Raw genomic sequence first — 27,937 nt, forward strand, 5'->3', positions numbered from 1 at the left:
CGCCGGCCAGTATTTATCATTATTTTAAAATACAGTTTATTTAAAATTAAAAAATGCTTATACTTGAAAATGATCAGAAACAATTGGTGATGAACTTGGATAGCTGCTGTAACTTCTTGTATTTATTGCCAGAAAAAAGAACTGAAAGTAATCATAACCCAGAAAAATCCAGAAAATGGAACATCTCATCAGATGGAAACAGTAGCACCCTGAAAACTTCATAGACCATCTTTTATTTAATGTACAGACAATATAGAATATTACCCTCATGCTCATTACATTTCTATGCATATATGAAAAAGCATTTTAAAGCCAAGAGAATATGTCAAGCCATTTTATGTTTTAAATATATCGTCATAAATATTTATTTATAAATATGGGAAGTATTTCAGGAAGGGGTATAGGAAATTGCAAACAGAACTGGATAATTAGGATGCACTGAAAAAGGAATTATATTCCTCAGGAAATAAATTGGAATAAATATTCCTTAGGAGCTCTTTTGAATTTTATTCCACTTGAAGGCATTATGTGTTCAAAACAACTGGATTTCTATATGCATTTTTTGTGAGGAACCTGTAGGAAAAAGGGGACTGTGGTCAGAGGCAGGCATCGGAGGATAGAAAGACTGAGAAGGAAGATTAGGTTCAGAATTTTGGCTTATCCCTGCTCATACTGAGACCTGATTCCCCACAGCAACAGGCTGAGGTGGCCTGCGTGGCCCCAACCCAGGAGGCGAAGATGGCTGCTGCCCTCAGGGTGGAGCTGCACAACACGTCGTGCCAAGTCCAGAGCCTCCAGGCTGAGACGGAATCCTTACGGGCCCTGGTGAGTGAACCAAGGAGAGCCGTGGTGTTACTTGTGCTAATTTTAACTCTCAACTCTCAACTAGTCATTCAGGTCATAATTTGCAATGGATTAGCATCTCACAGAATATGATTTTTTGCCCAGGAGATTTTCATCAGATGCTTGATCACATCAAGTGTAGTAGATACTGAGTGCCTTTTACTACCGACACACCCCTACCAGGAAACTGCCGGGAATGGTGACTGTTACTGTCCAAAGCTATTGCGTTTCAGCCACCCCAGAGAATTACCCTCAGCTAAGCAGAAGGCTACTGGCCCAGGGACTGGGGCTAGCCTCAAGCCCTTAGCCAAAGCTGACCAGCTGGGGTGTTTAAAGCACAGCTCTGTGGTACAATCCAAATTCCAGATCTCTCGCGGGGTCAGGCTTTAGCTAGGCTGCCACTGAGCCCACATGCTTGCGAGTGCCTCTGCCCTACACTGCTTTCCTCATTCCCCCCTTCCCTGTCCCGAGAGCAATCCCTGAAGTATTTAGAAGTTCCAGGATCTTTGTCTCAGGCTCTGCTTCCAGAAAACCAAGCCTAGGACAGCTACTAAGTTCCTCAGACTCATTGTGTTTGCAGGCAAGTCTCTTTCATTTTTAATTATATTAATTAACGTAATTGCAGTTTACCACCCCCCCCAATCTCCAGGAGTCTAGCATGCTAATGAATTTTACCAACCATACATGGAAAATACTTGAGAAAAAATGCATCTGTATTGAATACCTAAAACTTTTACATTTTTTCAGAATAGTTTTAAATTTATAAATCAAAAATTGTGAAGTAGTACAGAGTTGTATATTCCCCACAACAGCATCCCCTATGATTAACATCTTAAATTACTGTAATATATTTGTCATGATCAATAAACCATACCTAGCTTGCCCTATTATTGACATTTCATATTAGTATATTTGTTTTAATTAATGAAACACACCTAGCTTCCAGTTTTTTTATTCAAACACACTTTATCCCTCCCACCAATCCCAGCCTCTTGTAATCAAACTTCTGGGCCTAGAATGAATTTTTATTAGCTCCCACAAATGAAAGAGAACATGTGGCATTTGTCTTTCTGTGTCTAACTCATTTCACTTAATGTGACATTCTCTAATTTTATCCATGTTACTGCAAACAACAGGATTTCATTCTTTTTTATGGCCAAATAGTAGCCCCATCATGGATATATTCCACATTTTCTTTATCCATTCAACTGATAGTGGATACATCGGTTTATTCCATATCTTGGTTATTGTGAACAGTGCTGCAATAAGCATAGTGGAGCAGGTATATCTTTGATACAGTGTGCTCATGTCTTTTGAATGCATATTCAGTGTGGGATTACTGAATCATGTGACAATTTTATTTCTAGACTTCAAAGAAATCTCCATAGTGGCTGAACTATTTTACATGCCCATCAACAGTGTGTAAGAGTTCCTCTTTCTCTACATCCTCACCACCATTTGTTACTTTGCGTATCTTTAATAATAGCCACATTTTTAAAAAATTATTTAAGTTATACAAGTTTCATGTATTTGATATGTACAGATTTAGGAACATAGTGATGCTTCCTAAGTATACCACCTTACCTTCCCTCCAGCCCACGCTCCAATCCTTCCTCCTTCCTCTCTTATTCCCACTCTTAATTTTTACAAAGATGAATTTTCAGTTTACTTTACACTTGTAAGGTTAACCCTACATTAAGTAAAGAGTTCAACAAATAGTATGAAGAAGCAATATACTGTTCCTCAACAGAAGAGATAAGGGTGTTAACCATCATCGCATCTCACAATGTCCATTTCATCCTAAACATCACACTGGAGAGACTATTAGTTACCCCAGAGCAGGGAAAACATATGATATCTGTCTTGTTTGGGACTGCATGGTGTAGTTTAAATTTTTTTGAATTTGCTGAGACCTGCTTTATGGCCTAGCATATGGTCTATACTAGAGAAAGTTCCATGAAAAGAATGTGATCCTGCAACTGTGGTGTGAAAAGTTGTGTAGTTATCAGTTAGGTCCATTTGGTCCATAGTGTCAATTAGCTATGTTTGTTGACTTTCTGTCTAGTTGATCTGCCATTGATGAAAGTAGGGTATTGAAGTGCCCCATTACTGTTCTATTGAAGTCTATGTCTCCCTTTAGATTCATTAACATTTCTTTTTTTTTTAAAAGATTTATTATTTACTTGAAAGTCAGAGTTACACAGAGAGAAGGAGAGGCAGAGAGAGTGAGAGAGAGGTCTTCAATCTGCTGGTTCACTCCCCAACTGGTCACAATGGCCAGAGCTGCACCAATCCGAAGGTAGGAACCAGGAGCCAGGAGCTTCCTCCGGGTCTCCCAAGGGAGTGCAGGGGCCCAAGGACTGAGCCATCTTCCACTGCCTTCCCAGGTCATAACAGAGAGCTGGATCAGAAGTGGAGCAGCCGGGACTTGAACTGGTGCCCATAAGGGACGCTGGCATGGCAGGAGGCGGCCTAACTCGCTATGCCACAGCACCAGCCCCACATTAACATTTCTTTTAAATAGCATGGCACCCTGACATTTTTCTATTAATATTTCTGTTGTTTACTTTGGATTTCCTTTGTACTTTTACTGGGATATTTTCTACCTTCAGATTCTTTCATAATGATGAGTGTCTTTCTGTGTTTTTGTGTGTAGCACATCCTTAAGCATCTTTTGTAATGCTGGATGAGTGGTGACAAATTATTTCAATTTCTGTTCATGGAAGGTCTTTATTTTCTCTTGATTCATAAATGAGAGCTTTTCAGGGTACACTATTCTGGGTTACAATTTTTTTTTTCCCCTCTTAAGACTTCAACTATGTACTTCAATTCCCTCCTAGCCTCTAGGGTTTCTGATGAGAAGTCAGCTGTGAGTCTAATTGGAAATCCTCTGAAAGTAATCTGGCTTTTCCACATTTTAGAATCTTTTCTATTTTACTGTTGAAAGCTTGGCTACAGTGTGTCATTCTGAAGATCTTTTCTGGTCATGTCTATATGAAGTTCTATGCATCTCCTGTACTTGGACATCCCTTCCTTTTTCCAAATTAGGGAAGTTTTCAGTAATTATTTCACTGAATAGGCCTTCTAATCCATTCTCTCTTTCCATACCTTCAGGAACTCCTAAGACCCATATGTTGGGTCATTTCATAGTATTCCATAAATCTCTAACACTGTTGTGAATTTTTCTAAATTTTTTTGGTCTGATTGAAAAATTTCCAAAGATTTCTTTTCTAGCTTAGATATTCATTCTTCTGCCTCACCAAGTCTATTTTTAATAGTTTCCACTGTCTTTTTTATTTGAGCTATTAAATTCTTCTTTTTTAATATTTTATTTTGATTTCTCTTTAAAATATCAATTTCATGGGAAAAATTTTTATCCATGTCATGTATGGATTGCTTTAATTCATGGATTTGCTTCTGATGGCTTTTCAGTAATTCTGTGATTAATCTTCGGAATAAGGTTTCAGGCATTTCATCATCTCTCATCTAAACATTCTTTTTTAAAATTTTTTTTTTATTTTTTGACAGGCAGAGTGGACAGTGAGAGAGAGAGACAGAGAGAAAGGTCTTCCTTTGCCGTTGATTCACCCTCCAATGGCCGCCGCGGCTGGCGCGCTGTGGCTGGTGCACTGCGCTGATCTGATGGCAGGAGCCAGGTGCTTTTCCTGGTCTCCCATGGGGTGCAGGGCCCAAGCACCTGGGCCATCCTCCACTGCATATTGTCTTCCTTATTCTTTTTTTTTTTTAACTTTTATTTAATGAATATAAATTTCCAAAGTACGATTTATGGATTACAATGGCTTCCCCCCCATACCGTCCCTCCCACCCACAACCCTCCCCTTTCCCACTCCCTCTCCCCTTCCATTCACATCAAGATTCATCTTCGATTATCTTAATATACAGAAGATCAGCTTAGTATACATTAAGTAGGGATTTCAGCAGTTTGCTCCCACACAGAAACATAAAGTGAAAAATAATAGATGATTTTTTTTTAAATGATGATGAAATCAGATCAGACCTATTGTCATGTTTAATCCCTGTGAGAGTCAAGTTGGGAGTTGATAATTTCTTTCTTTCTTTTTTTTTTTTTTTCAGAGGATCAGTTTAGTATACATTAAGTAAAGATTTCAACAGTTTGCACCCCCATAGAAACACAAAGTGAAATATATTGTTTGAGTACTCGTTATAGCATTAAATCTCAATGCACAGCACATTAAGGACAGTGATCCTACATGAGGAGTAAGTGCACAGTGACTCCTGTTGTTGACTTTACCAATTGACACTCCTGTCTATGGCATCAGTAATCTCCCTATGCACCAGTCATGAGTTTCCAAGGCTATGGAAGCCCTCTGAGTTCTCCGATTCTTATCTTGTTTAGACAAGGTCATAGTCAAAGTGGAGGTTCTCTCCTCCCTTCAGAGAAAGGTACCTCCTTCTTTGAAGACCTGTTCTTTCCACTGGGATCTCACTCACAGAGATCTTTTGCCAGTGTGTCTTGGCTTTCCATGCCTGAAATACTCTCATGGGCTTTTCAGCCAGATCCGAATGCCTTTAGGGCTGATTCTGAGGCCAGAGTGCTATTTAGGACATCTGCCATTCTATGAGTCTGCTGAGTATCTCACTTCCCATGTTGGATCACTCTCCCCCTTATTTATTCTATCGGTTAGTGTTAGCAGGTACTAGACTTGTTTATGTGCTCCCTTTGACTCTTAGTCCTTTCATTATGATCAATTGTGAACTGAAATTGATCACTTGGAATAGTGAGATGGCATTGGTACATACCACCTTGATGGGATTGAATTGGAATCCCCTGGTATGTTTCTAACTCTACCATTTGGGGCAAGTCAGCTTGAGCATGTCCCAAATTATATATCTCTTCCCTCTCTTATTCCCACTCTTATGTTTAACAGGGATCACATTTCAGTTAATTTTCAACACTTAAGAATAACTGTGTATTAATTACAGAATTAAACCAGTCATATTAAGTAGAACAGACAAAAAAACTACTAAGAGGGATAATGTATTAGGTTGTTCATTAACAGGGCTATGCTGATCAAGTCACCGTTTCTCATAGTGTCCATTTCACTTCAACAGGTTTCCTTTTTGGTGTTCAGTCAGTTGTCACCGATCAGGGAGAACATATGGTATTTGTCCCTTTGGGATTGGCTTATTTCACTCAGTATGATGTGTTCCAGATTCCTCCATTTTGTTGCAAATGACTGGATTTCGTTGTTTCTTACTGCAGTATAGTATTCTAAAGAGTACATATCCCATAATTTCTTTATCCAGTCTACTGTTGATGGGCATTTAGGTTGGTTCCAGGTCTTAGCTATTGTGAATTGAGCTGCAATAAACATTAGGGTGCAGACCGCTTTTTTGTTTGCCAATTTAAATTCCTTTGGGTAAATTCCAAGGAGTGGGATGGCTGGGTCGAACGGTAGGGTTATCTTCAGGTTTCTGAGGAATCTCCAGACTGACTTCCATAGTGGCTTGACCAGTTTGCATTCCCACCAACAGTTGGTTAGTGTCCCTTTTTCCCCACATCCTCTCCAGCATCTGTTGTTGGTAGATTTCTGAATGTGAGCCATTCTAACTGGGGTGAGGTGAAACCTCATTGTGGTTTTGATTTGCATTTCCCTGATTGCTTATGACCTTGAACATTTTTTCATGTGCCTGTTGGTTTTTTTTTTTTTTTTACAGGCAGAGTGGATAGTGAGAGAGAGACAGAGAGAAAGGTCTTCCTAATTGCCGTTGGTTCACCCTCCAATGGCCGCCACGGCTGGTGCGCTGCAGCCAGTGCACCACGCTGATCTGAAGCCAGGAGCCAGGTGCTTCTCCTGGTCTCCCATGGGGTGCAGGGTCCAAGCACTTGGGCCATCCTCCACTGCCTTCCTGGGCCACAGCAGAGAGCTGGCCTGGAAGAGGGGCAACCAGGAAAGAATCCGGTGCCCCGACCAGGACTAGAACCCTGTGTGCCGGCACCACTAGGTTGAGGATTAGCCTATTGAGCTGCGGCACCGGCCATCTTCCTTATTCTTATTTCTTGAGTTTCAGCATTTATTTATTTATTTATTTATTTTTTTGACAGGCAGTGTGGACAGTGAGAGAGAGACAGAGAGAAAGGTCTTCCTTTTGCCGTTGGTTCACCCTCCAATGGCCGCCGCGGCCAGCGCGCTGCGGCCGGTGCACCGCGCTGATCCGATGGCAGGAGCCAGGAGCCAGGTGCTTTTCCTGGTCTCCCATGGGGTGCAGGGCCCAAGCACCTGGGCCATCCTCCACTGCACTCCCTGGCCACAGCAGAGAGCTGGCCTGGAAGAGGGGCAACCGGGACAGAATCCGGCGCCCCAACCGGGACTAGAACCCGGTGTGCCGGCGCCGCAAGGCGGAGGATTAGCCTAGTGAGCCGCAGCGCCAGCGAGTTTCAGCATTTATTTTTAGGCATTCGAAGAGATACTTGTAGATTTTTTCCTCTGATGGCTTTTAACCATGAACTCTATCCTTGTGGCTTAGTGGAATGCCTGTTCTTCCAGTGCGTACACAGAGGTGCATGTGAGATGTGGCCAAGGAGCTATGGTCAGTGCTCCAGGATGGGGGGAGTATCCAGGGTGACATCCAAGTTGGGCATGGTAGATCTCTTGTTTACAGGAGGGGGGAATGGTCACCTCTGTTGGCATAACTGCACCCTTGCCTCCTCTCTTCCAAGGTGATCAATGCCTGTTGTTAGCCCTCAGTGGGTACAGCACTTATCTGTGTTTCCTCATGAACCGCACAGAGGATCTGAAGAAAGTGCTGTGGCCAGTATTGTGGCTCCCTACTCTTGCCCTGGGCTAGCCCCAACTGTTGTGGGCATTTTGGGGGAGTGAACAGCAGATGGGAGACCTCTCTGTCTGTCTCTCTGCCTCTGTCTCTGTTTTTCTTTCTCTCTATGTCACTCTATCTCTCAAATAAATGAAAATTTTTTAAATAAGAAGATTTAAATAAGATAATATGGTGACCAGATAGCAACCAGATTTAAGATCATGTCATGACTAAGAATCTCTCATTCAAGCCATAACTACAAGTTCTGAAAAATCTGTCTTGGAGAGAAGGGTACAGAAGGTTGTTTAATCAAGATTCGATTTAATCCAATTTAGAAGTATATTTATCTTTTTATGTATTATATGTAAAAGAGTCAGATACTAAAGTATAGGTCCACCATAATTAAAATAATTTTCTATGGAGGTGCACACTATTTTCCAAAAAATGTTTACTAATCATCTGTATAGGTTTCAGATGAGACATATGGGAAAATGAGAATAAAGAGGGTTTCTAGAGTAATAGGGAGGTAGAAAGGTGAGGCACTAAGTATAACCACAATACCTTTTCTGTCATCTGGAGATTTGGGGCGACTTACCTATACCAGATACCTACTTGTGCCGGGCCCTGTCCTGTGCACTAGGGTTGCAGAAACTCGGTTTCTGTCAAGTGTCACCCTAGTAAAAGAGATATGCCCCTAAGCAAGCTTAGTCCACCGCGGTGAGTTTAAGGCATGCATGCGTTTTGGCTGTCCTGGAGACACAGAGGCCCCTAGCCTTGTGGTGGTAGGGGCATGGAGGGTTAGGGAAGCCCTCCTGAACTTGGACTTGGGGATAAGCAGAATGAGGCAGATGAGGATGCTGGAAGGGATGGAGGAGGAGGTGCAGGTGCAGGAAAGAACGTGACCCCAATAAATTCCAAGGCCAGGTAGGAATTGAACTGATAGTGGCAGTCGTGTGTGCCATGTCAGGAGCTTGGGAAGCTATAGCTATCAGTGGGGTTTAATCTCAGGAGAGGTAAGTCGAATTTGGAGTTTAGATAATGCACAGCAGTGATGTGTACAGGATGCAGGCGGAGAAGGAACTACAGGGAGATGAGCTAAGAGGCCAGTAACGTTTTTCCAAGTGAGAAGTGATAATTATCTGCTCCCAGGCCATGGTGGCTAGACAGGACAGGAGGGCCCTGGTGTGCAGACTTCGCAGGATACGCAGAGGCAGTGAAGATTCTGTTTCAATGAGAGGAAGAAGAGAAGGGACATATCTTTCCCCAGTGTTGAGCTCTTGTGAATTCACGAATAGATGCTCAGAATGGCAGGGTGCCGACAAGATTTGAAGGAGGCCAGTGGCTCCGTTTTTGGATGCCTTGATTGAAGTCTGAACTGTACTTCCAGCAGGCAGTGCAGCTATGGGCCCATAGCTGGGGGGAAGTGGTTTGTGGTGGAATTGCCAATGCATGAGTGTGGTGGAGACCAACAAAGCAGACTGAGAATGCATAGCTCAGAGAGTGACTAAGTTTGGGCTGGCAGGAACCCACAGTTGAAGGGGCAGCGGAGGAAGAGGGAGTAGCAATGACTAAAACTACTACTAAACTCTAACCTACGACTAAAACCCTAAAGAAAAAACGCAGAGTTTGTAAAGGCCAGACATTCGTTCTAAGGATAGCCATGTGAGAAAATCTGGAGGTGGCAGCATTGGCGCAGAGCGATGAATGGGGCTTCAACAGCGTGAGGGGTGGGGGTGGGGTGGAGAGTGGGGGTGGGGAAAGGACTTCAAGGGGTGGGGGAAGGAATTTCCGGAAGAGGGCAGCAGGGCCGTTTCCCTCAGGGACCCAGCCCTTGGGCCTTAGGTTTGGACCAGGTTTGCTCTCTCGTAGAAACGGGGCCTGGAGAACACCCTGCACGACGCCAAGCACTGGCACGACATGGAGCTGCAGAACCTGGGCGCCGTGGTGGGCAGGCTGGAGGCAGAGCTGGGCGAGATCCGCGCCGAGGCCGAGCAGCAGCAGCGGGAGCGCGCGCAGCTGCTGGCGCTCAAGAGCCAGCTGCAGAAAGACGTGGCGTCCTACCACGCCCTGCTGGACAGGGAGGAGAGTGGGTGCGTGTGGCTTCTCATTGCATTGTAGAAGAAGCGCGTGCTAGCGGGCTTAAAAATAATTTCCCCGGACACTATAGAAGAAATTAAGATAAGAAATCACCGTAAACGCTCCCCCTCCCCGCATCCCCACAGACCAGCTGTGGCCTTCCAGAATTTTTCTAGTCACATCCAGGTAGTCGTATGTGTAAGTGTGCATGTATGTATTGTGTTTATATTCACGCACATGCACACTTATATATGCCTAGGACATAGTTGGCAGCTCTGAGTAAGTCTTCGGATACATGCGGTAGAACTCAATGGGCAAGGCCATAACTCAGTGATCCCGAAAGTGCAATGTTAACTCTGAACGCCTGGGAATTATTTAAAATGAAGATGTGCTTTAGTAGGTCTGGGTTGGGGCTGACATGCTGATTTCTTTTGGACTGAGTAAATTTCCAGGAGTGGGGTGGCTGGATTACATAGTAGGTCTATATTAAGATTTCTGAGGTATCTCTATACTGTTTTTTTTCACAGGGGCTGAACCAAATTATGTTCCCACCAACAGTGGATTAGGGTATCTTTCCCCCTACATCCTTGCCAGTATTTTTGTTTGTTGAGTTCTGTGTGAGAATGAGTTGAAACATCACTGTGGTTTTGATTTGCATTTCCCTGATGGCTAGTTATCCTGAGCATTTTTCAGGTTTCTGTTGGCCATTTGAATTTCTTATGGTGCATATTTTATAGGAGATAGAATAGCAGGTGTAAGAGACAACTTAGAAATCATATAGTACAATCCCTCATGGGTCGGGGGCAATATAAAGGCCCAGCATGGAAACACATTTATCCATTATCACACAGGGAGGGGAGGTGAAACTGGGCCTGGAGCCCAGGTCTCTGCTGTTTCTGAAAATGTCGTTCATCTCTCTTCAGAAAGTGAGAGAGGCACATGGAAGCTACCTCAGACCTTCTTTCAGAGAAAAACATGCAATGCAGCTTTTTTCCAATAGAGTTTTTAGCAAATTGGTTTCTGTTGATTATAAAAGTCAGTTGTTTCTAACAGAGGGAATTTTTCAATTGCATATGAGCATCTGAATAAATACACACAGTCATTTTAAGCAAACAAAGTGTGGTGAGATAGGACGGATTTACAAGAATATAAGCACTCTATTTTGTAAGTGCTTGAATTGTGTCAGCACAGACCTAACTCTTTATCTTCATTTCTTCCCCAAACTCTGCAAGCGCTACATAATTATCCCAATTTTACTGACAGGAAGAAAAGCCCCAGAAAACTGGAATCATTTTCCCAAGGTCACACACTAAAAATCATCAAGCAGTAATTTAAAACCCCAAACTGTCATGTTCCAAAGGCCAGATCTTTCTCAGGACACGTCTATCATTCCCATGAACTTGTTGTGTTTTCCTCATCCCTTTTTTTTCTGACTTATATGTGTTTTTGCAGTTAGTGGAGGAATGTCCTATTTCCATGAAGAAAACGCGACTTCCTTGCTGCCAGCGGCCAATGAAGTTGCTTGAGAAACTTCCTGCTGCACTTCAGTCCCTGATGATTTCCCAGTTGACTCAACTCGAGCAGAAAGCTTCCTGGAAGTGGAGAGTGTCCTTTTTCTTCAATTTGAGTAGTCTGTAGCTCGAGCAACCTCCCTTGTACCTCTCCAAATAAATGCTTTGTGTGTGGCTTCCAGTCTGCCCACCTTACTTGATTGACTTTTGGTTGGGGATGGAAGTCACTTCTCCTGACTGGCCCTTGTTCATAGAGCCAATCTTGATGGCTTTGGAAGGGTCCTGGAGTGTGGCTCCACTTACCTTGCCATCCCATCCAAGGGTCGGCTGCTCTTGGATCGATTAATCAATCAAAGTGCCACTTAGACAAAACTGTGCTCATGGCAAGCAGGATTGCCACAGTGTGTGACAACAACAACAACACTCTTGCTCGACCAGGAAGTAGTATGGTGTCTTCTTGCATGTATCATAATCACAGGCATCACCGAGTATCCAGATATCTTTAATGCACTCTGCATGTATATTTCTGTGCACACATCTGCTATTGGCAGAACACGTATACAATGTATGCCTGTGGGGAGCTAATGAGGTTGTGCTGGTCACCCCACTTCCAGTTCCAGAATTTTCTTCCAGTATCCTTTCTGAAGCCCTCTCAAGGGCCTAGGCCGGCCAAATATAGGTCATGCATCTGTCACCACTCAGAAAAGATTCCCTGGCCTCTTGATTAGATTGAAGTTGTCATGGCTGGCGCCGTGGCTCACTAGGCTAATCCTCCGCCTGAGGCACCGGCACCCCAAGGTTCTAGTCCCGGTCAGGGCGCCGGATTCTGTCCCGTTTCTCCTCTTCCAGTCCAGCTCTCTACTGTGGCCCGGGAGTGCAGTGGAGGATGGCTCAAGTGCTCGGGCCCTGCACCTGCATGGGAGACCAGGAGGAAGCACCTGGCTCCTGGCTTTGGATTGGCGCAGCATGCCGGCCACAACGCACCTGCTGTAGTGGCCACTTGGGGGGTGGTGAACCAACAGAAAAGGAAGACCTTTCTCTCTGTCTCTCTGTCTCTCTCTCTCTCCCACTGTCTAACTCTGCCTGTCAAAAACAAAACAAAACAAAACAAAAAACAAAACAAAAAAAAAACAACTGTCACTTGTGCCTTACCACAGGCCCTCAGTGCCTCTAAAACTGCAGAAACAATAAATCAAAATAGTCCACACTAATTTCTGAATTCTTCCCTCAAGCTTCTGTCATTCTACCTGTTACACAGAGTTAGAGCAACACATCCAAGCTGCCTCTTTGTCCTTGTGAGATACTAATCCATTAGGGGCACATTGGGAGACCAACCCACCTGAGGTTCCAAATAACCAAGGCCCACACAAACAAAACTCCTTTACCCCTAAGAGGCTTCACGGAAAAGTAATGCAAGAAATGGAGTCTCCCAGTTGAAATTGCTCCAAATGATTTTCCTTTCTGCCTGCAGGATTGTAGGAATTTTATTAATAAGTCACATAGGTAGAGCACTTTTTATAGTTTGTCAGCCCCTTTATACAATTCAGTTTGTTTGAGGCACAGAAAGAGGCAAGGTACCACCACCTACTACATTTCAGCGAAGTAACTGTCCGGTAGCTGCACCCTATGGGCCTGCCTACAGTTGAACCACCTGGGTACAAGGGCCCTGCCTGAAGATAAAGGACAGCCATGGTGCAGGCTATGGTGCGTGCACTCCACACAGGTAAGTTTCTTTCTTGTTACTGTTAGATATTTTTCCCACAGCCAAAACCTGAATCCTGAATTCAAACACAGCTGGAGACTTGATCCCTAGAGGATCAGCCATCAAAGGGAGGGAGGTCTGTTTCTGAATGGCCATGCATTTTCCAGGGTCTGGAAGCCATTTCAACGTTGGGAGGAGGGAGTCTCCACCACGCAGCGCGGCGTGCCGAGCTCTGTGCTCTCAGGCAGCTGCTGTGGGTCTTTCAGCTAATCAGCTTCTGGCTGGGCCATGGCAGCCTGGGGCTTCCTGTTCCTCACTCCGTTCTTGATATTTCTCTTTTAAAAACTGTATTTAAGGGATACAAACGTCAGGTATTTCATATATACAGATTCAGGAATGTAGTGTTACTTTCTACCCTCCCTCCCACCCACACTCAGTTCTTGCTACTGTGGCTTCATTAGCAGATATGAAAAGGCACTGCTGGCCCCCTGGCTCTGGCTATCTCTCTCTCTCTCTCTATCTCTCTATCTAATCAATCATCTATCTTTATTTGTATCTCATAAATACATTAGGAACATAGTAATTCTTCCCACTGTACCTGGCCTCCCACCCATTCTTCCCCCTCTCTTCCTCCTCCCTCTTCTATTTTGTCTGAGAAAGAAAAAGAAAAAGAACGGTATGAAAAAAGCTAAGACAACTGTTCTTCAACAGTCTATACAAGGGCTGTTCTATGTTATTGTTTCTTGAAGGTGATTTTGCTTTTTTCTTTCTTTCCTTCACTCCTCCCCATTCTTTCCTTTTAGAAACTTAATTGTGTTTAAAGAAGAACCCAAGGATGGTATATCTTTTGTGAGTTCTTAGACATAACTAGAACTTATGGGACATAATAATATTCTCCATTTAATACACTAAAAGGAAGTGATTCTTGAGAACAAGTTTTACTATTAAGTCTCATGTTACAACTCTTTGGGGACAGAGGTCTTGCTTGAAAAGTTAGTGCACACTGACTGTTGTTTATTTAACAAATAACACTCTAACGTATGAAGTCAGTAATCACCTAAGGCTCTTGACATGAGCTGTCTTGGCTATGGAAGCCTTTTGGATCCACTGGCTTGAAAAGGCAATAAGCATAGTGGAAGTTCTCTCCTCCCTTCAGAGAAAGTACATCCTTCTTGGTGGCCATTTCTTTCCACTGGCAGGATAGCCGCTCTGCAAGCTGCTTCAGGACTTGCGCTCCTGGTGCTCAGTATTCTGAGTCTTGAGATTGTGTTGTCTTTGTCACCTCAGGAATTAGTTGTGAATTCTGAAATATTTGTGGGTGGAAATCAGAAAAGACAAATCTAGCTTATGGAAATTTGCCATTAGCTGGGTATAAATAGGTTTTTATAAATAGAAGAACATAGAACCAAACTACAAAAATTAGCTACTGTGTATGATTAAATATGTATGAAAAATATACAAGTAATATATTAAAATGCTGTATATTATATAGATATGCATATATAATGTCATGCACATATTTGTTTATGTATATAGAAATACATATATTCAGGCCGGTGCCGCGGCTCAATAGGCTAATCCTCCGCCTGCGGTGCCAGCACACCGGGTTCTAGTCCCGGTCGGGGCGCCGGATTCTGTCCCGGTTGCCCCTCTTCCAGGCCAGCCCTCTGCTGTGGCCAGGGAGTGCAGTGGAGGATGGCCCAAGTGCTTGGGCCCTGCACTCGCATGGGAGACCAGGAGGAAGCACCTGGCTCCTGCCTTCGGATCAGCGCGGAGTGCTGGCCACAGCGCGCCAGCCGTGGCGGCCATTGGAGGGTGAACCAACGGCAAAGGAAGATTTTTCTCTCTGTCTCTCTCTCTCTCTCACTGTCCACTCTGCCTGTCAAAAAAAATGTATATTCATACAAGGAAAAATTAAAAAGGACTTTTATGAAAAGACTGTAGCTTGAGAATGAAAGTACTGTATTTGTCAAAAAGTTGATGAGAGGCGTACATGATACAATCTCCCTAAATACCTAGCACAGTGCTCTAGACCAGGCTGAAGTCCTCTGATGTATTAGCTACTGTTTCTCCATAGTATGTCATATTATCATGCTGTAAACTATGACACATATGTATAGCAGAATGAGACTTGATTTGGAACCACACGTGGGGTTCTTCAGTAAAGACTCACTGAAATGCTCAAGAAAGAAATGATGCACTGTCCAAATTTACATCGAAGAAGTCCTGGGGGGATGCAAGTGTGCTGGAGACTTGGTTAGGGTTCTTGTGAGACAAGATTGTCTAGGAATAATTGTTGAAACTGGATAATGGCACATAAGATTCATCCTATGTTATGCCCTGCTGTTCTATCTTTGACATTTTATATAATTACAAATTTTTATCAGGGTTGGGAATTCAGATGCTGACAAGGCTGGGCAGGTAAGACAAATGAGAGCAGCAAGCAGTGTGGAGACCATGGCCATTTGGGAAAGAATCCTATCTTTTCCAAAAGACAGCAACTATTCAACTCCATTTCAGTGTTGGTATCCCATAATGTTGGGCCAGAAATGCCAAGTTTTTCATTTTTTCTTTTTTCTTTTTTTATTTAATAAATGTAAATTTACAAAGTGCAACTTTTGCATTGTTGTGGCTTTCTCCCCCATAACCTCCCTCCCACCTGCAGCCATCCCATCTCCCACTCCCTCTCCATCCCACTCTTCATCATTTCATTTTCAATTATCTTTATATACAGAAGATCAACTTAGTATATACTAAGCAAAGATTTCAACAGACTGCACCCACACAACCGCATAAGATATAGAGTACTATTCGACCAGTAGTGTTATCTTTAACTCTCACAGTAAAACACATTAAGGACAGAGATCCTACGTGGGGAGCATGTGCACAGTGACTCCCATTGTTGATTTAACAATTGGCACTCTTATTTATGATGTTAGTAATCACCCGAGACTCTTGCCATGAGCTGTCTAGGCTATGGAAGCCCCTTGAGTTCACCAACTCTGAACTTACTTAGTCAAGGCCATATCACAGTGGAGGTTCCCTCCTCCCTTCAGAGAAAGGTGCCTCCTTCTTTGATGGCCCATTCTTTCTGCTGGGATCTTGTTCACCAGGATCTTTCATTCAGGTAGTTTTTGCCACAGTGTCTTGGCTTTCCATGCCTGTGATACTCTCATGGGCCTTTTAGCCAGATCCGAATGCCCCAAGTGTTGATTCTGAGGCCGGAGTGCTGCTTAGGGCGTTTGCCATTCTATGAGTCTGCTGTGTGTCCTGCTTCCCCCGCAGGATCATTCTCTCCCTCTTAATTCTATCCTTCATCATTTGCAGACACTGGTCTTATTTGTGAAATCTCTTTGACACTTACCCTATCTTTTTGATCAGTTATGTACTTATACTTTTCACTTTAACAAGTGAGATGACATTGGTACATGCCTCCTTGATGAGACTGAATTGAAATCCCCTGGCACATTTCTAGCTCTACCATTGGAGGTAAGTCCGAGTGAGCATATGCCGACCTGTATATCTCCTCCCTCTCTTATTCCCACTCTTATAGTTAACAGAGATCACTTTTCTGTTAATTTTAAATGCCTAAGAATAACTGTACTAATTACAGGGTTCAACCAGTGGTATTAAGTAGAACAAACAACAAAAAAATATTAAAAGGAATAAAATAGTAAGTTGTTCCTCAACAGACAAGACAAGGGCTGATCACATCACTGTTTCTTCATAGTGTCCATTTCAATTCAATGGGTTTCCTTTTAGGTGCTCAGTTAGTTGTCATCGATCAGGGAGAGCATACGATATTTGTCCCTTTTGGACTGGCTTATTTCACTCAGCATGATATTTTCCAGATTCAAGATTGGCCCAAATCAAAGGTTTTTTTTTTTTTTTTTGAATTCTCTAATTCTTTAGTTATTGGAAAATGACTAAAATGTTTTTTTTTACCAAAAAGTCTGCTATTGTGTTTATGGAGATGGAAAATTCTGATTACTCTGATTTGATGATTACACACTGTACACTCTACCCAAAAACTATGTACAATTAAATAAAAAAAAGTGTGCTGGCCATCTAAGGAAGGTTTGTAGAACAGATGCATAGTGAATCTTCCAATTTATAAATTTCCAGAAAGGCATGTAAAACAATTCATTCTCTCAAAAGTAAGAATATAAATTAAATCATTTATGAGCTAAATATCATAGCCTGCACTCTTCTGTACTGTTAATCCTCATTAAAGGTCTTGCTCTGAGATATGCATTGCTCTCTAACCCCTGCCTCTCAATGAAGTTTCTCTGATTGCATGTGTTCCAGTTATAACATCAAAGCTCCAAATACTAGCAACCAAGATATCATGACTGTCCAAGACCAGAATCCGGACAGTGAAGAACTAGACACCTCCTGAGCTGATCTCTGTTTCTTGTTCGTTTGGTTGCTCTTCCTAGTGGTAAGCAGGTGCTTTACAGAGGTTGAACAAACCTTATACCTCAGGGGACAAGATGACAGGCTGTCAAGTGCAAGGCCTCCTAGAGGAGGACAGGGTGATTTTGTGAAACGAGCCTCTAATGAGAAGGAAATGTTCAGTAGTTCTCTCTCCATCCTGCATTTTCTTATTCTAAGTTACTGTGACATTTATATTTATTTTTAAAAAGTCGTATGCAATGTGATTCCTGCTTTATTCCATTCTCTCTGTGCACCATCCTTCCTTTTTCCACCATAGTGCAGTGATGTATGCGAGGAGGCGCAGTGTCAGCCCTCATGATTTCTTCTTGACAGGTGTGTAGATTTATTCTTTCTGGTATGGATTTTTCTGAATGACTGGATTTTTAGAATACCAAATATCATTTCATACTAAGGTAAAATATTGTACACAAGAACAAATGGACAGAATTTAAAAAAAAACTATTTTATCTTGTTCCTTTTGAAGAATGGGAAATTGTCTTGTATTGCCAGATAAAATTCAAGTCCTTCAACTCTATTTGGATATACTGCCCTCGCTCTGACTTGTGGTTATTTTTCAACTCGTCCATGCATATTCAGATTGGATTCCTTCTGTATCCTCTAGTTTATGACCCCATAGTGGTGATAGCCTTCTCAGTAGTTCCCCTTTGAATAGAATTTTCTCTACTCTTTTTAACATTGGTCAAATAATATTTTAATTAGCAGTTACGGTGCCATGACTTGTAGAGGATCAAATTCATAATTGGATTCTGGCATTTCTCACTGGGGACCCCAAGTATGCACACTGCAGTCCTCTTCTTCACTCCTCCCTAGTGGGTTTTCAACACAGTGGTGAGTAAGACTCCTGACACATTGCTCCAGGTGCACTTTTATTAACTGGCCAGGCGGTTTGATCCCCATGATTCTGAGTGCGTTTTCTGCAGCTCAGTGAGAGTCCTGGGTTTCATTTGAAAGGTACCTCTAGATGGGAACGTCTTTGTCTTGGCTCTCCATCTTGAGTAAGGATTCTTCTTTGGCTCCCTGGGCTGCGACATTTTTTTCTTTGATTATTGTGAGGCCTGTGTGTTGTCCATTTGTTCCTTTTTCTCTCATGTGAAATCATTGGAAGGTGACCCAAGTACTTGAACCATGTGGTATCCTGGATTGATTTCCATGCTTCTGTCTTCAGGTTGGCCCAGATCTGGCTACTGTGGCTGTTTGGGGAATGAAGCAGTAGGTGGAAGTTGTCTGTGTCTGCCTCTCTCTCTTTCTCTCTTCCTCCCCAGTCATCAATCCAAATTTCTATAAAATTTCCTCAAAGAGGCTACACTAGACCTCTCACTTCCCACTGGCTCTCTCATCCTTCCTCTTCCTGCCACTTTCATTACTGTCTCCAAATGCTGTGATGTTCTAATACGTCCCCTCTGGACTCTTAACTTCCTACATCTCTCTGTACACCCTGTAACACTTTCCCCTTGCCACTTCATTCCCTCAGCTCTCTACAGTCACATTGTGTTTAGGTCCCCTGCCTCTAAGGGGCTATCAAAGGTACCCAAAGTTCTTTCAAGGAAAAGAACTACCTGAAGCTCAAGTAGAGAAAAACTTTTTGAAAATAGCCCGAATATTTGATCCTCATTGATAGGTGAGCTGTGCAGACAAACAGCTGGTGAATGTCTTCTCAGTCTCTCCACTAAGGTGTAACCCATAGTCTCCATAAGAATATGTGTGTGTGTGTATATATATATAGAGAGAGAGAGAGAGTCTCCATAAGAATATGTGTGTGTGTGTATATATATATAGTCTCCATAAGAATATGTGTGTGTATATATATATATATATAGTCTCCATAAGAATATGTGTGTGTGTATATATATATAGTCTCCATAAGAATATGTGTGTGTGTGTATATATATATATATAGAGAGAGTCTCCATAAGAATATGTGTGTGTGTATATATATAGTCTCCATAAGAATATGTGTGTGTATATATATATAGTCTCCATAAGAATATGTGTGTGTGTGTATATATATATAGAGAGAGAAAGTCTCCATAAGAATATGTGTGTGTGTATATATATATATATAGTCTCCATAAGAATATGTGTGTGTGTATATATATATATAGTCTCCATAAGAATATATGTGTGTGTATATATATAGTCTCCATAAGAATATGTGTGTATATATATAAATATATATATATAGTCTCCATAAGAATATATATATATGTATATATATGTGTATATATATATAGTCTCCATAAGAATATGTGTGTATATATATAAATATATATATAGTCTCCATAAGAATATGTGTGTGTATATATATATAGTCTCCATAAGAATATGTGTGTGTATATATATAAATATATATATAGTCTCCATAAGAATATGTGTGTGTATATATAAATATATATATAGTCTCCATAAGAATATGTGTGTGTGTATATATATATAGTCTCCATAAGGATATGTGTGTGTGTATATATATAAATATAGTCTCCATAAGAATATGTGTGTGTATATATATATATAGTCTCCATAAGAATATGTGTGTGTGTGTATATATATATATAGTCTCCATAAGAATGTGTGTGTGTGTATATATATATAGTCTCCATAAGACTATGTGTGTGTGTGTGTGTGTGTGTATAAATATAGTCTCCATAAGAATATGTGTGTGTGTGTATATATATATATATATATATGTCTCCATAAGTCCACATACATCAAAGGAAATTCTTAGAAGTGCACTCCACCAGTATGGACTGTAAATTTATACATTGTGGATATTAACTGGTGAGCTTCATATTATTGATGTATGACTATCAGTTTACAATGAAATCTGTAAGATCTCTGCATCTGTCTCTGTGATTATTTATGAATCTATGTTATGCATATGTGATATTTTTCCTTGTCTAGAGGATAAGAAGTAATTAATGTAATCAGTTGGAGATCTAGAAAAGTTGGCTAATATGTAAATGATGTTATATGCATGTGTGTGTGTTGTGTGTGTGTGTGTGTGTATAATAGCTAAGGTTCTCATAGAAGCAAAGCCAAATGCTTTTCAAATGCACATGAGTTAGGTAAATCTTTGGTAAATAACAAGTTAGTGTTATAGTTTTAATAAAATCAGTTCTGTCTTTCAAGTTGTCAGCATTATGTTTAACATGAATATCTATTTTCATTCTAATTAGCTTTACTGGTCCAATAATTGACTACTGTGTCTACTGGAAAATTAAGGTTATAGAAACATAAACTTAGCCGGCGCCGCGGCTCAATAGGTTAATCTTCCACCTTGCGGCGCCGGCACACCAGGTTCTAGTCCCAGTTGGGGCGCCGGATTCTGTCCCGGTTGCCCCTCTTCCAGGCCAGCTCTCTGCTGTGGCCAGGGAGTGCAGTGGAGGATGGCCCAAGTACTTGGGCCCTGCACCCGCATGGGAGACCAGAAGAAGCACCTGGCTCCTGCCATCGGATCAGCGTGGTGCACTGGCCGCAGCTGCCATTGGAGGGTGAACCAACGACAAAAGGAAGACCTTTCTCTCTGTCTCTCTCTCCCACTGTCTAACTCTGCCTGTCAAAAAAAAAAAAAAATAAGAAAAAAGAAAAAAGAAAAAAAGAAACATAAACTTAACCTCGGAGCAAATGGAAAGGGGAAGATGCTATAAAAGTGAAATGTGTGATATCCTTTACCTCATGCATGTCAAGCACAGTAGTGAATCTAAAACCTTATGCAGAAAATTTTTAGATTTCTACTCTCGTGCTACTTAGCTAACATGCACATGAGGTAATAATAGTTACTAGGAAATTAGTTAAAAGAATTCCTAGATTTGTTTAATGTCATGTCTTTCTAGAATAAAAATCTATATCATTTCATGGTTAGATAAACTACCAAAATGCTAATTACTGAACATATCAAATGCTTGTCCATGACGGAGCTATAGACTGAATAATTGTGCCTCCCTCAGTGTCTCTGTTACCATCCTCACCACATCGTGATGATGTTAGGAGGGCCTTTGGTAGGTGATGAGGTCGCTTTGAGGGCAGAGCCCTTACCACCCTAAGCATTGCTTATCTGTTTCTGTTCTGTAAAGCCCTGAAAATTTTCCACAAATTATTGCACCCCGATTGTCTCCTTGCTTGAGCGCATCCATGAGAAGCTGTTTTATTTGAAGTCACAAAGATTAAGAATGACTTAATCAGATAGATACACATGGAACCCCACCCTGGGATATTGACAGTGATGTAGCTGCTCTCCTGAGTGAAGTGAGAGATTAGAAGGCCATAGATATTGAAAAGCAGTAGTAGCAATAAGAAATTCAAGGAAACACAAAGGAACATGTGACTAATGAAATGTGTAGGTTTATAGGAATTTGTCCAGTACATTCATTACCTAATTTGTTGGAGTTCAATGTCCATAGAATTTTCTTGTTTTTATGTTTATTTCTGTCAGTTAAGTGGTAGTATTCACTCTTTTATTTCTGATTTTAGTGTCTAAGTTTCTTTTTCATTCTTTTAAGCCCTTTTTTTGAGAATTTCAATTTTTTTAAGATTTTATTTTATTTGAAAAACAGATTTACAGAGAGGTAGAGCCAGTGAGGGAGAGGTCTTCCATCCACTGGTTCACTCCCCAAATGACTGCAACGGCCAGAGCTGAGCTGATCCGAAGCAAGGAGCCAGGAGTTGGGCCACCTTCCACTGCTTTCCCAGGCCACAGTAGAGAGCTGGATCAGAAGTGAAGCATCCAGGACTCGAACCGGCACCCATATGGGATGCCAGCACTGCAGGCTGGGATTTTAACTTGCTACACCACAGTGCCGGCCCCAATTTTAATTTTTTTTTTTTTTAACAGATTCAATATGGTTTGTAGACACAGTTCTCAGAACGAAATTCTCAGAACATAAGATATTCTCTCCTTCCCTCCCTTGCTCCCTCCCCTTCCCTTTGTGTCCTCCTCTCTTCCCCTTTTCGTTTTTTAGTTTTTGAGATAATGTATTTTGAAGTTACATTACAATACAAAAGCTTAATACTTCACCAAATAAGAAGTTTAAGAAGTAAAAGCAAAAAGCTCCTAGTGAAAGTTTCTCTTTTTCCCATGACATACCTAAGAGTTTGTTAATTGTGTTAATTTGTCAAAGAGTCAAAGTTTGCTTTCACTGATTTGTTAAAATATTTATTTGAAAAGTAGAATGACAGAGATAAGGGAGCAGAGAGAGAGAGAGAGAGAGAGAGAGAAATATAATTCAGCCACTGACTCACTCATCACAACACAAGAGCCTGGGCAGAATCAGACCAAACCAGGAGCCTGGATCTCCATGTGGATCTCCCATATTGATGACAGGGACTCAAGTACTTGGCCACAACATGCTGCTTTGAATGATAATAGGGCAAGTAGGCATCTGATCAGGTTTCTTAACCAATAGGCCAAATGCCTACCCCGTATTATATTGCCTTAAGGCAATTTTTTTCTTCATGCAATTTTCAACAGTATGTACTATCCTTCTTTGGTTCCAGTAATAATTCTTGTCTCACACATACACATGATGTTAGTATGGCCACAGTGGGTTTTGCTCTATGATGTCCTTTTCGGAACCTATTTATGTGTTTGAATCTGAAGACATTTTCTTTACACAGTGTATGGTTCAAATTAGTTTTTAAAAGTTCATTCTGATGATATCTGCCTTTTCTTAGGCTATCCAAAACTATGTATATTAAAATGATTAGTCTATTGCTTCTGAAGTTTTACGGTTTGTTGCCTGAAATGATTTTTGTCCCTCATTTCCTCCATTTACTGCATTCCCTCCATTCAGTTGAGTTTTTATAGTGAAGAGTTTTGATTTCCTCCTCATTTTCTTCTTTGTACATATTGGGGATCCTCATCCTGGTGACATTAGTGTAAGCGACAAGAGCATCATACGTTGAGAATTACCATGTCAAGAAGACACAATGCATGGGAATTTGGCCTATGAGTGAAGACACCAGTCTGGATGAATTCCTCAACCACACACACAAAGTCATCTACAGGAGAGTGTTTGCGGCTCCCTATGATGCTGGCATTCCAAATGAGCACCAGTTTGGGTCCTGGCTGCTCTGCTAATCCAGCTCCCTGGTCATGCACCTGGGAAAGCAGTAGAGGAAGGCCCAAGTGTTTGGGCCCCTGCACCAGTGTGAGACCTGGGAGAAGCTCCTAGCTTTGGCCTGGAACAGCCTCAGCCATAATGGCCATTTGGGGAATGAATCAGTAGATGGAAGATCTGCCTCTCCCTCTTTCTGTCTGTAACTCTGCCTTTCAAATAAAATAAATCTTTAAAAATTATCTAAAATATGTTAACACTTGGGTGACACAAACATCCTACATACATGGTCCTTTAATCTGAGTTGGTGCCACCTACAACAGCATATGCAAATTCTTTTCCTAGATGTCTTGGTGCAATACTTCTTCTTCTTCTTCTTTTTTTTTTTTTTTTTTTTTGACAGGCAGAGTGGACAGTGAGAGAGAGAGAGAGAGAGAGAAAGGTCTTCCTTTACCGTTGGTTCACCCTCCGATGGTCGCTGCGGCCAGCACGCTGCAGCTGGCGCACCGTGCTGATCTGAAGCCGGGAGCTAGGTGCCTCTCCTGGTCTCCCATGTGTGTGCAGGGCCCAAGCACTTGGGCCATCCTCCACTGTACTCCCGGGCCACAGCAGAGAGCTGGCTTGGAAGAGGGGCAACCGGGACAGAATCCGGTGCCCCGACCGGGACTAGAACCCAGTGTGCCAGCACTGCAAGGCGGAGGATTAGCCTATTGAGCCGCGGCGCTGGCCCAATACTTCTTAATATAGCTAACATCTTCATACATTGTGTGCACAAACATGCATGTTTTAATTATTTTATGTATTGTTCTCTTAAATGTTTCAAGAGTTAAAAGGTGGGTTCATGGATGTGCATTTGGGGCAGCAGCTAAGTCATCTGTTGGGATGTCTACATCTCATATAGGTTTTCCTTGGTTTCTCTCTGGGCTCTAGTCCTGATTCCAGGTTCCTCCTGTTGTGCATTTGGGAGACAGCAAGCCTCACAAAGACCTGAAACACAGCCCACGGACCTTTGTGAGAATTCTGTGTAGGAGTGTGGGTGGGGATGGTTGAGAGGGGGCTTTGCTTGTCATGGAATGGGAGCTAGAAACACACAGCTGAAAACCAAAGGCACAGGGACAAGTCTGAATTCCATGGTTTCAAGGCTTTAGGGGGAAAACCCCCACACGAGTTCTTGGAATCTGTACCACCACTGGAGTGAAGTACTAGGCTAAGGCCTGTCAGGGTATTTGGGGGAATTTCTAATTTCCCAGAGGGTAGAGACGTAGGCAGTTTAAGAGAGACCCTTTCCAGGAAATATTAAGCAAGGGGAGAATTTAGTGATATTTCCCACAGTTTAGATTGTTGTGAGCGTTTCTGCAGGAGTGTGGGTTTGTGTAAGCAAATACATTACCTCCTCTAAACAAGCTCTTGTTCCCCTCCCATACATGCTACTCTGCACAAAGATGTGTCGGCCAAGAACTTCTTTCCACAATTCCACACTGTGAGAAAAAAAATACGGCTCATTTTCAAAGTGAGACTGCTAGGTTACATGCAGCTGAAAGTTTTTAGGTAAACAGGATATTGGTGGCCAAAACAGCTGAAGCAAATGCCGAGAAGATTGGAACCCATTGGTACCTAGCCAATGAGAAACTGGGGGCGGGATCTGTGTGCCAGGCAATAAATAGCTTGCTGTACTCACACCTGGAGTGCTGGCCCACCAAGCACAAGGCTTTGTGAGATCATTAAGTCTCATTTTTGCTGCACTTCTTGAGTCTACCGTCTGGATGAGAGGCTGTTTTTCACACAGACGAAGCTTTAGGTAGCATCTGTCAACAAACACAGGACCACATGCGGTGAGTGTGTGCGTGTTCTCCGAGAGACAAACATGCATGGGTTTGCCTCCATTACTTGACGTGGTTTCCTGAGCTACACTGAGCTTGAAAGACCCCCAGGGACGAGAGAAGGCAGGCGCCTCAGTTTGCCTGCTGTGAGTACTGCGGAGATGCCTGTGAATGAACATTTTCCAACACGAGAGATTTGACAGATGACTGCCCATCTGCACTCTGTTAGCGTCTTCCTGAAGTCAGGAAAACTGGCCCTGGTTGGCCCGCTAGGTCGTGTTGGTCACAAGGGGTGAAGGGTGAGGGATTGGGCTAAAGTTTAGGGCTCTGTCTTCAGGTGGCTGCATTCTCTGGAGTTTTACTCCTTCTGCTTGAGGCTTTGACATTGTTCTGTCTGCTGATTCTTTGCCTTTCCTGCCTCTCCATCTTCCTGCCCTAGAGTACACACTGTCCCTTGCGTCCTTTTTTTTTTTAACCCCTTCTCCCCTTCCAGCCCTCCTTCTTCCTCCTGCCTGCCTGCCTATGGATATCAAGGATTATGACTGTGAATGCTAACATCTGCCTGTTCTTGGTGTTTTTACTTCACATGTGATCACAATATAAAAGTTAACTTAATGTAGTGACTGGACTGGGCCACCAGGTGCCATATGCATTCGGCTAAGCATCATTCCTAATGTGTCTGTGGGTATTTCAGCTAGGTTTAACAAGGAACAGCTAGACCTTGTAAAGGAAATTGCCCTTCCTGGTGAGGCATGAATAGAGCAAAAGGGCTGAGCAGTCTGTGAGCAAGAGGGGGCACCTCCTCCATAAAACCTTAGATAATTGATATTAGAATGCCCTGGGGAGTGTCCTGGAATTTTTATGAGTGGTCAACAACCAACATGTTAGCCAAAACAGCTGAAGCAAATGTCCCATTGTTTCTCAGTCAGTGAGGAGCTGAGGGAGAGATCTGCACGCTAGGGAGTAAAGAGCTTGCTATAAACTACCCTTAGTGGGCTGGCCCACCAGGCATGAGATCTTGTAAGACTATTAATCAAGTCTCACTTTTGCTTCACTTCCTGAGTCTGAGTCTATCATCTGAGTGGATAGGTTAGGCTGTAGGAAGCATCTGTCAACAAATGCAGTGTCTTCCATGGTGAGTGTATGCGTGTTCTCAGAGACACAAACATGCTTGGCTTTGCCTTCATTGTTTGGTTGTGGTTCCTAGGTTACACTGAGCTCCGAAGACCCCCAAGGATGAGAGAAGGCAGGCACCTCCATTTCCCTGCTGTGGGCACTGAGGAGATGCCTGTGAATGAACAACGTTTTGCCCACGTGAGAGATTTGTTTAGAGATGGCTGCTCATGTCTCTCTGTTAGCTTCTTTCTGAGTTTAGGAAAATTGGCCCTAGCTGGCCCACTAGGTAGTGTTGGTCATCCCAAATTGAGGGGTGAAGGATTGAGCTAAAACAGGGGGGCTCTGTCTTCAGGTGGCTGAGCTCTCACCCTGGAGTTTTACTCCTTCTATTCGACCCTAAGACATTGCTTTGTCTTCTGATTCTTTGCCTTTCCAACCTCTCCTCCTTCCTGCCCTCCACTATACCCTTTACCTCCCGTCCCTTTTTTACCCCCTATCCCAGCCCAGCCCTTCTTCCTCCTGTCTGCCTACACATATCAGGGATTATGGTTATGAACACCAAAATATTTTAGATGTTTCTGTATTACCTACTTTGCCTAGGCCAAACACTGAATAATCCAGTTGATGTAGAGGTCTGCAACTACTGCTGTCTATCGAACACTTACCCAGATTGTTTCCATCTTGTTACTGAGGAGACCCACTCTCTAGTTTCCCCTTGTTCCTCAGATCCTTGGTCCTGTTCTGATTTGGGTGGGGGCCTCTCCCTCGTATGTCTGAATGGTACTATGCTGGGAGATATTTCCTGTCGTGAGCACCACGACGCACAGCTCGACAAGGCTAATGCGATGTGTCGGAGCACAGGGCAGAATCGCACAGAGTCGTGCTAGTCTTTTCAATACAATTTAGTATTCAATATTCAATACCACGCAATATGTCATTAGTCTACAGGTCATAGCACACATCTAGGAGTAAGGCCACTTCCAGAAATATCCAGCAATAGTAATATAACACATACAAAGCATAAAAGCATAACCAATCTAAACACTCATGGCTAAGGGTGTAATATGAATGCTGCATTCTTCAGGTTCATATCACAGTCACAAAAAGTCAAAGTCCAGAGTCCAAAGTCTCCATTACCACTTGGAGAGACAGATCTCAACAGTTACTTACAGGCAGGAGTCGTGGGATGACTGGCGTGTCGGGCAGTAGGCTCGAAGTTCCGAGACGGATGGCAAGGTGAAGGGCTGGAGAGGTCACCTGATGAGAGGTCCAGTCCTGCTCCGATGTCAGCTCTGGCAGCAGCTGGGACGTCCAGGCGAGGTGGCTCCGGCAGGGTGGCGAGCAGAGCTTCAGTCGTGGAGATGTGAGCAGAGTTTCATTTGCACTGAGCCGTGGTCCCCCAGGGGATGAAGAGCGGTTGTGAGGCTTGCCTTTTTATCCCTGCTCTGGGGTAGGCAGGCGGTGAAGGTGCCCTGGGTGTCAGCAATCACAGGCTCATCTTTTTTGGTGTCTGAGTGTGACCAGTGGTGTTTTAGGGGTCTCCTGGGTGTGGTTACTTGTGGT

The 27,937-nt window shown here is 42.7% G+C and overlaps 1 protein-coding gene and 1 long non-coding RNA gene across 2 annotated transcripts in view; one reads left to right on the forward strand and one right to left on the reverse strand.

Moving 5' to 3' along the window:
• Positions 1-11,409, forward strand: part of BFSP2 (beaded filament structural protein 2) — a 50,350-nt gene extending 38,941 nt beyond the window's left edge. Inside the window, 3 exon segments of the mRNA NM_001099963.1 lie at positions 694-825; positions 9,511-9,731; positions 11,170-11,409. Coding sequence (NP_001093433.1) covers positions 694-825; positions 9,511-9,731; positions 11,170-11,173 — 357 coding nt within the window. The 3' untranslated portion in view covers positions 11,174-11,409.
• Positions 444-27,919, reverse strand: LOC127488060 (uncharacterized). The gene is made up of 3 exons (XR_007915459.2): positions 27,545-27,919; positions 680-822; positions 444-573 (listed from the first exon to the last, which is right to left on the reverse strand). It is a non-coding gene; the product is annotated as an uncharacterized lncRNA (long non-coding RNA).
• Positions 27,920-27,937: the final 18 nt, after the last annotated feature.

This window comes from Oryctolagus cuniculus, chromosome 4 (genome assembly GCF_964237555.1).
Source record: "Oryctolagus cuniculus chromosome 4, mOryCun1.1, whole genome shotgun sequence".
Classification (NCBI taxonomy): Eukaryota; Metazoa; Chordata; class Mammalia; order Lagomorpha; family Leporidae; genus Oryctolagus; species Oryctolagus cuniculus.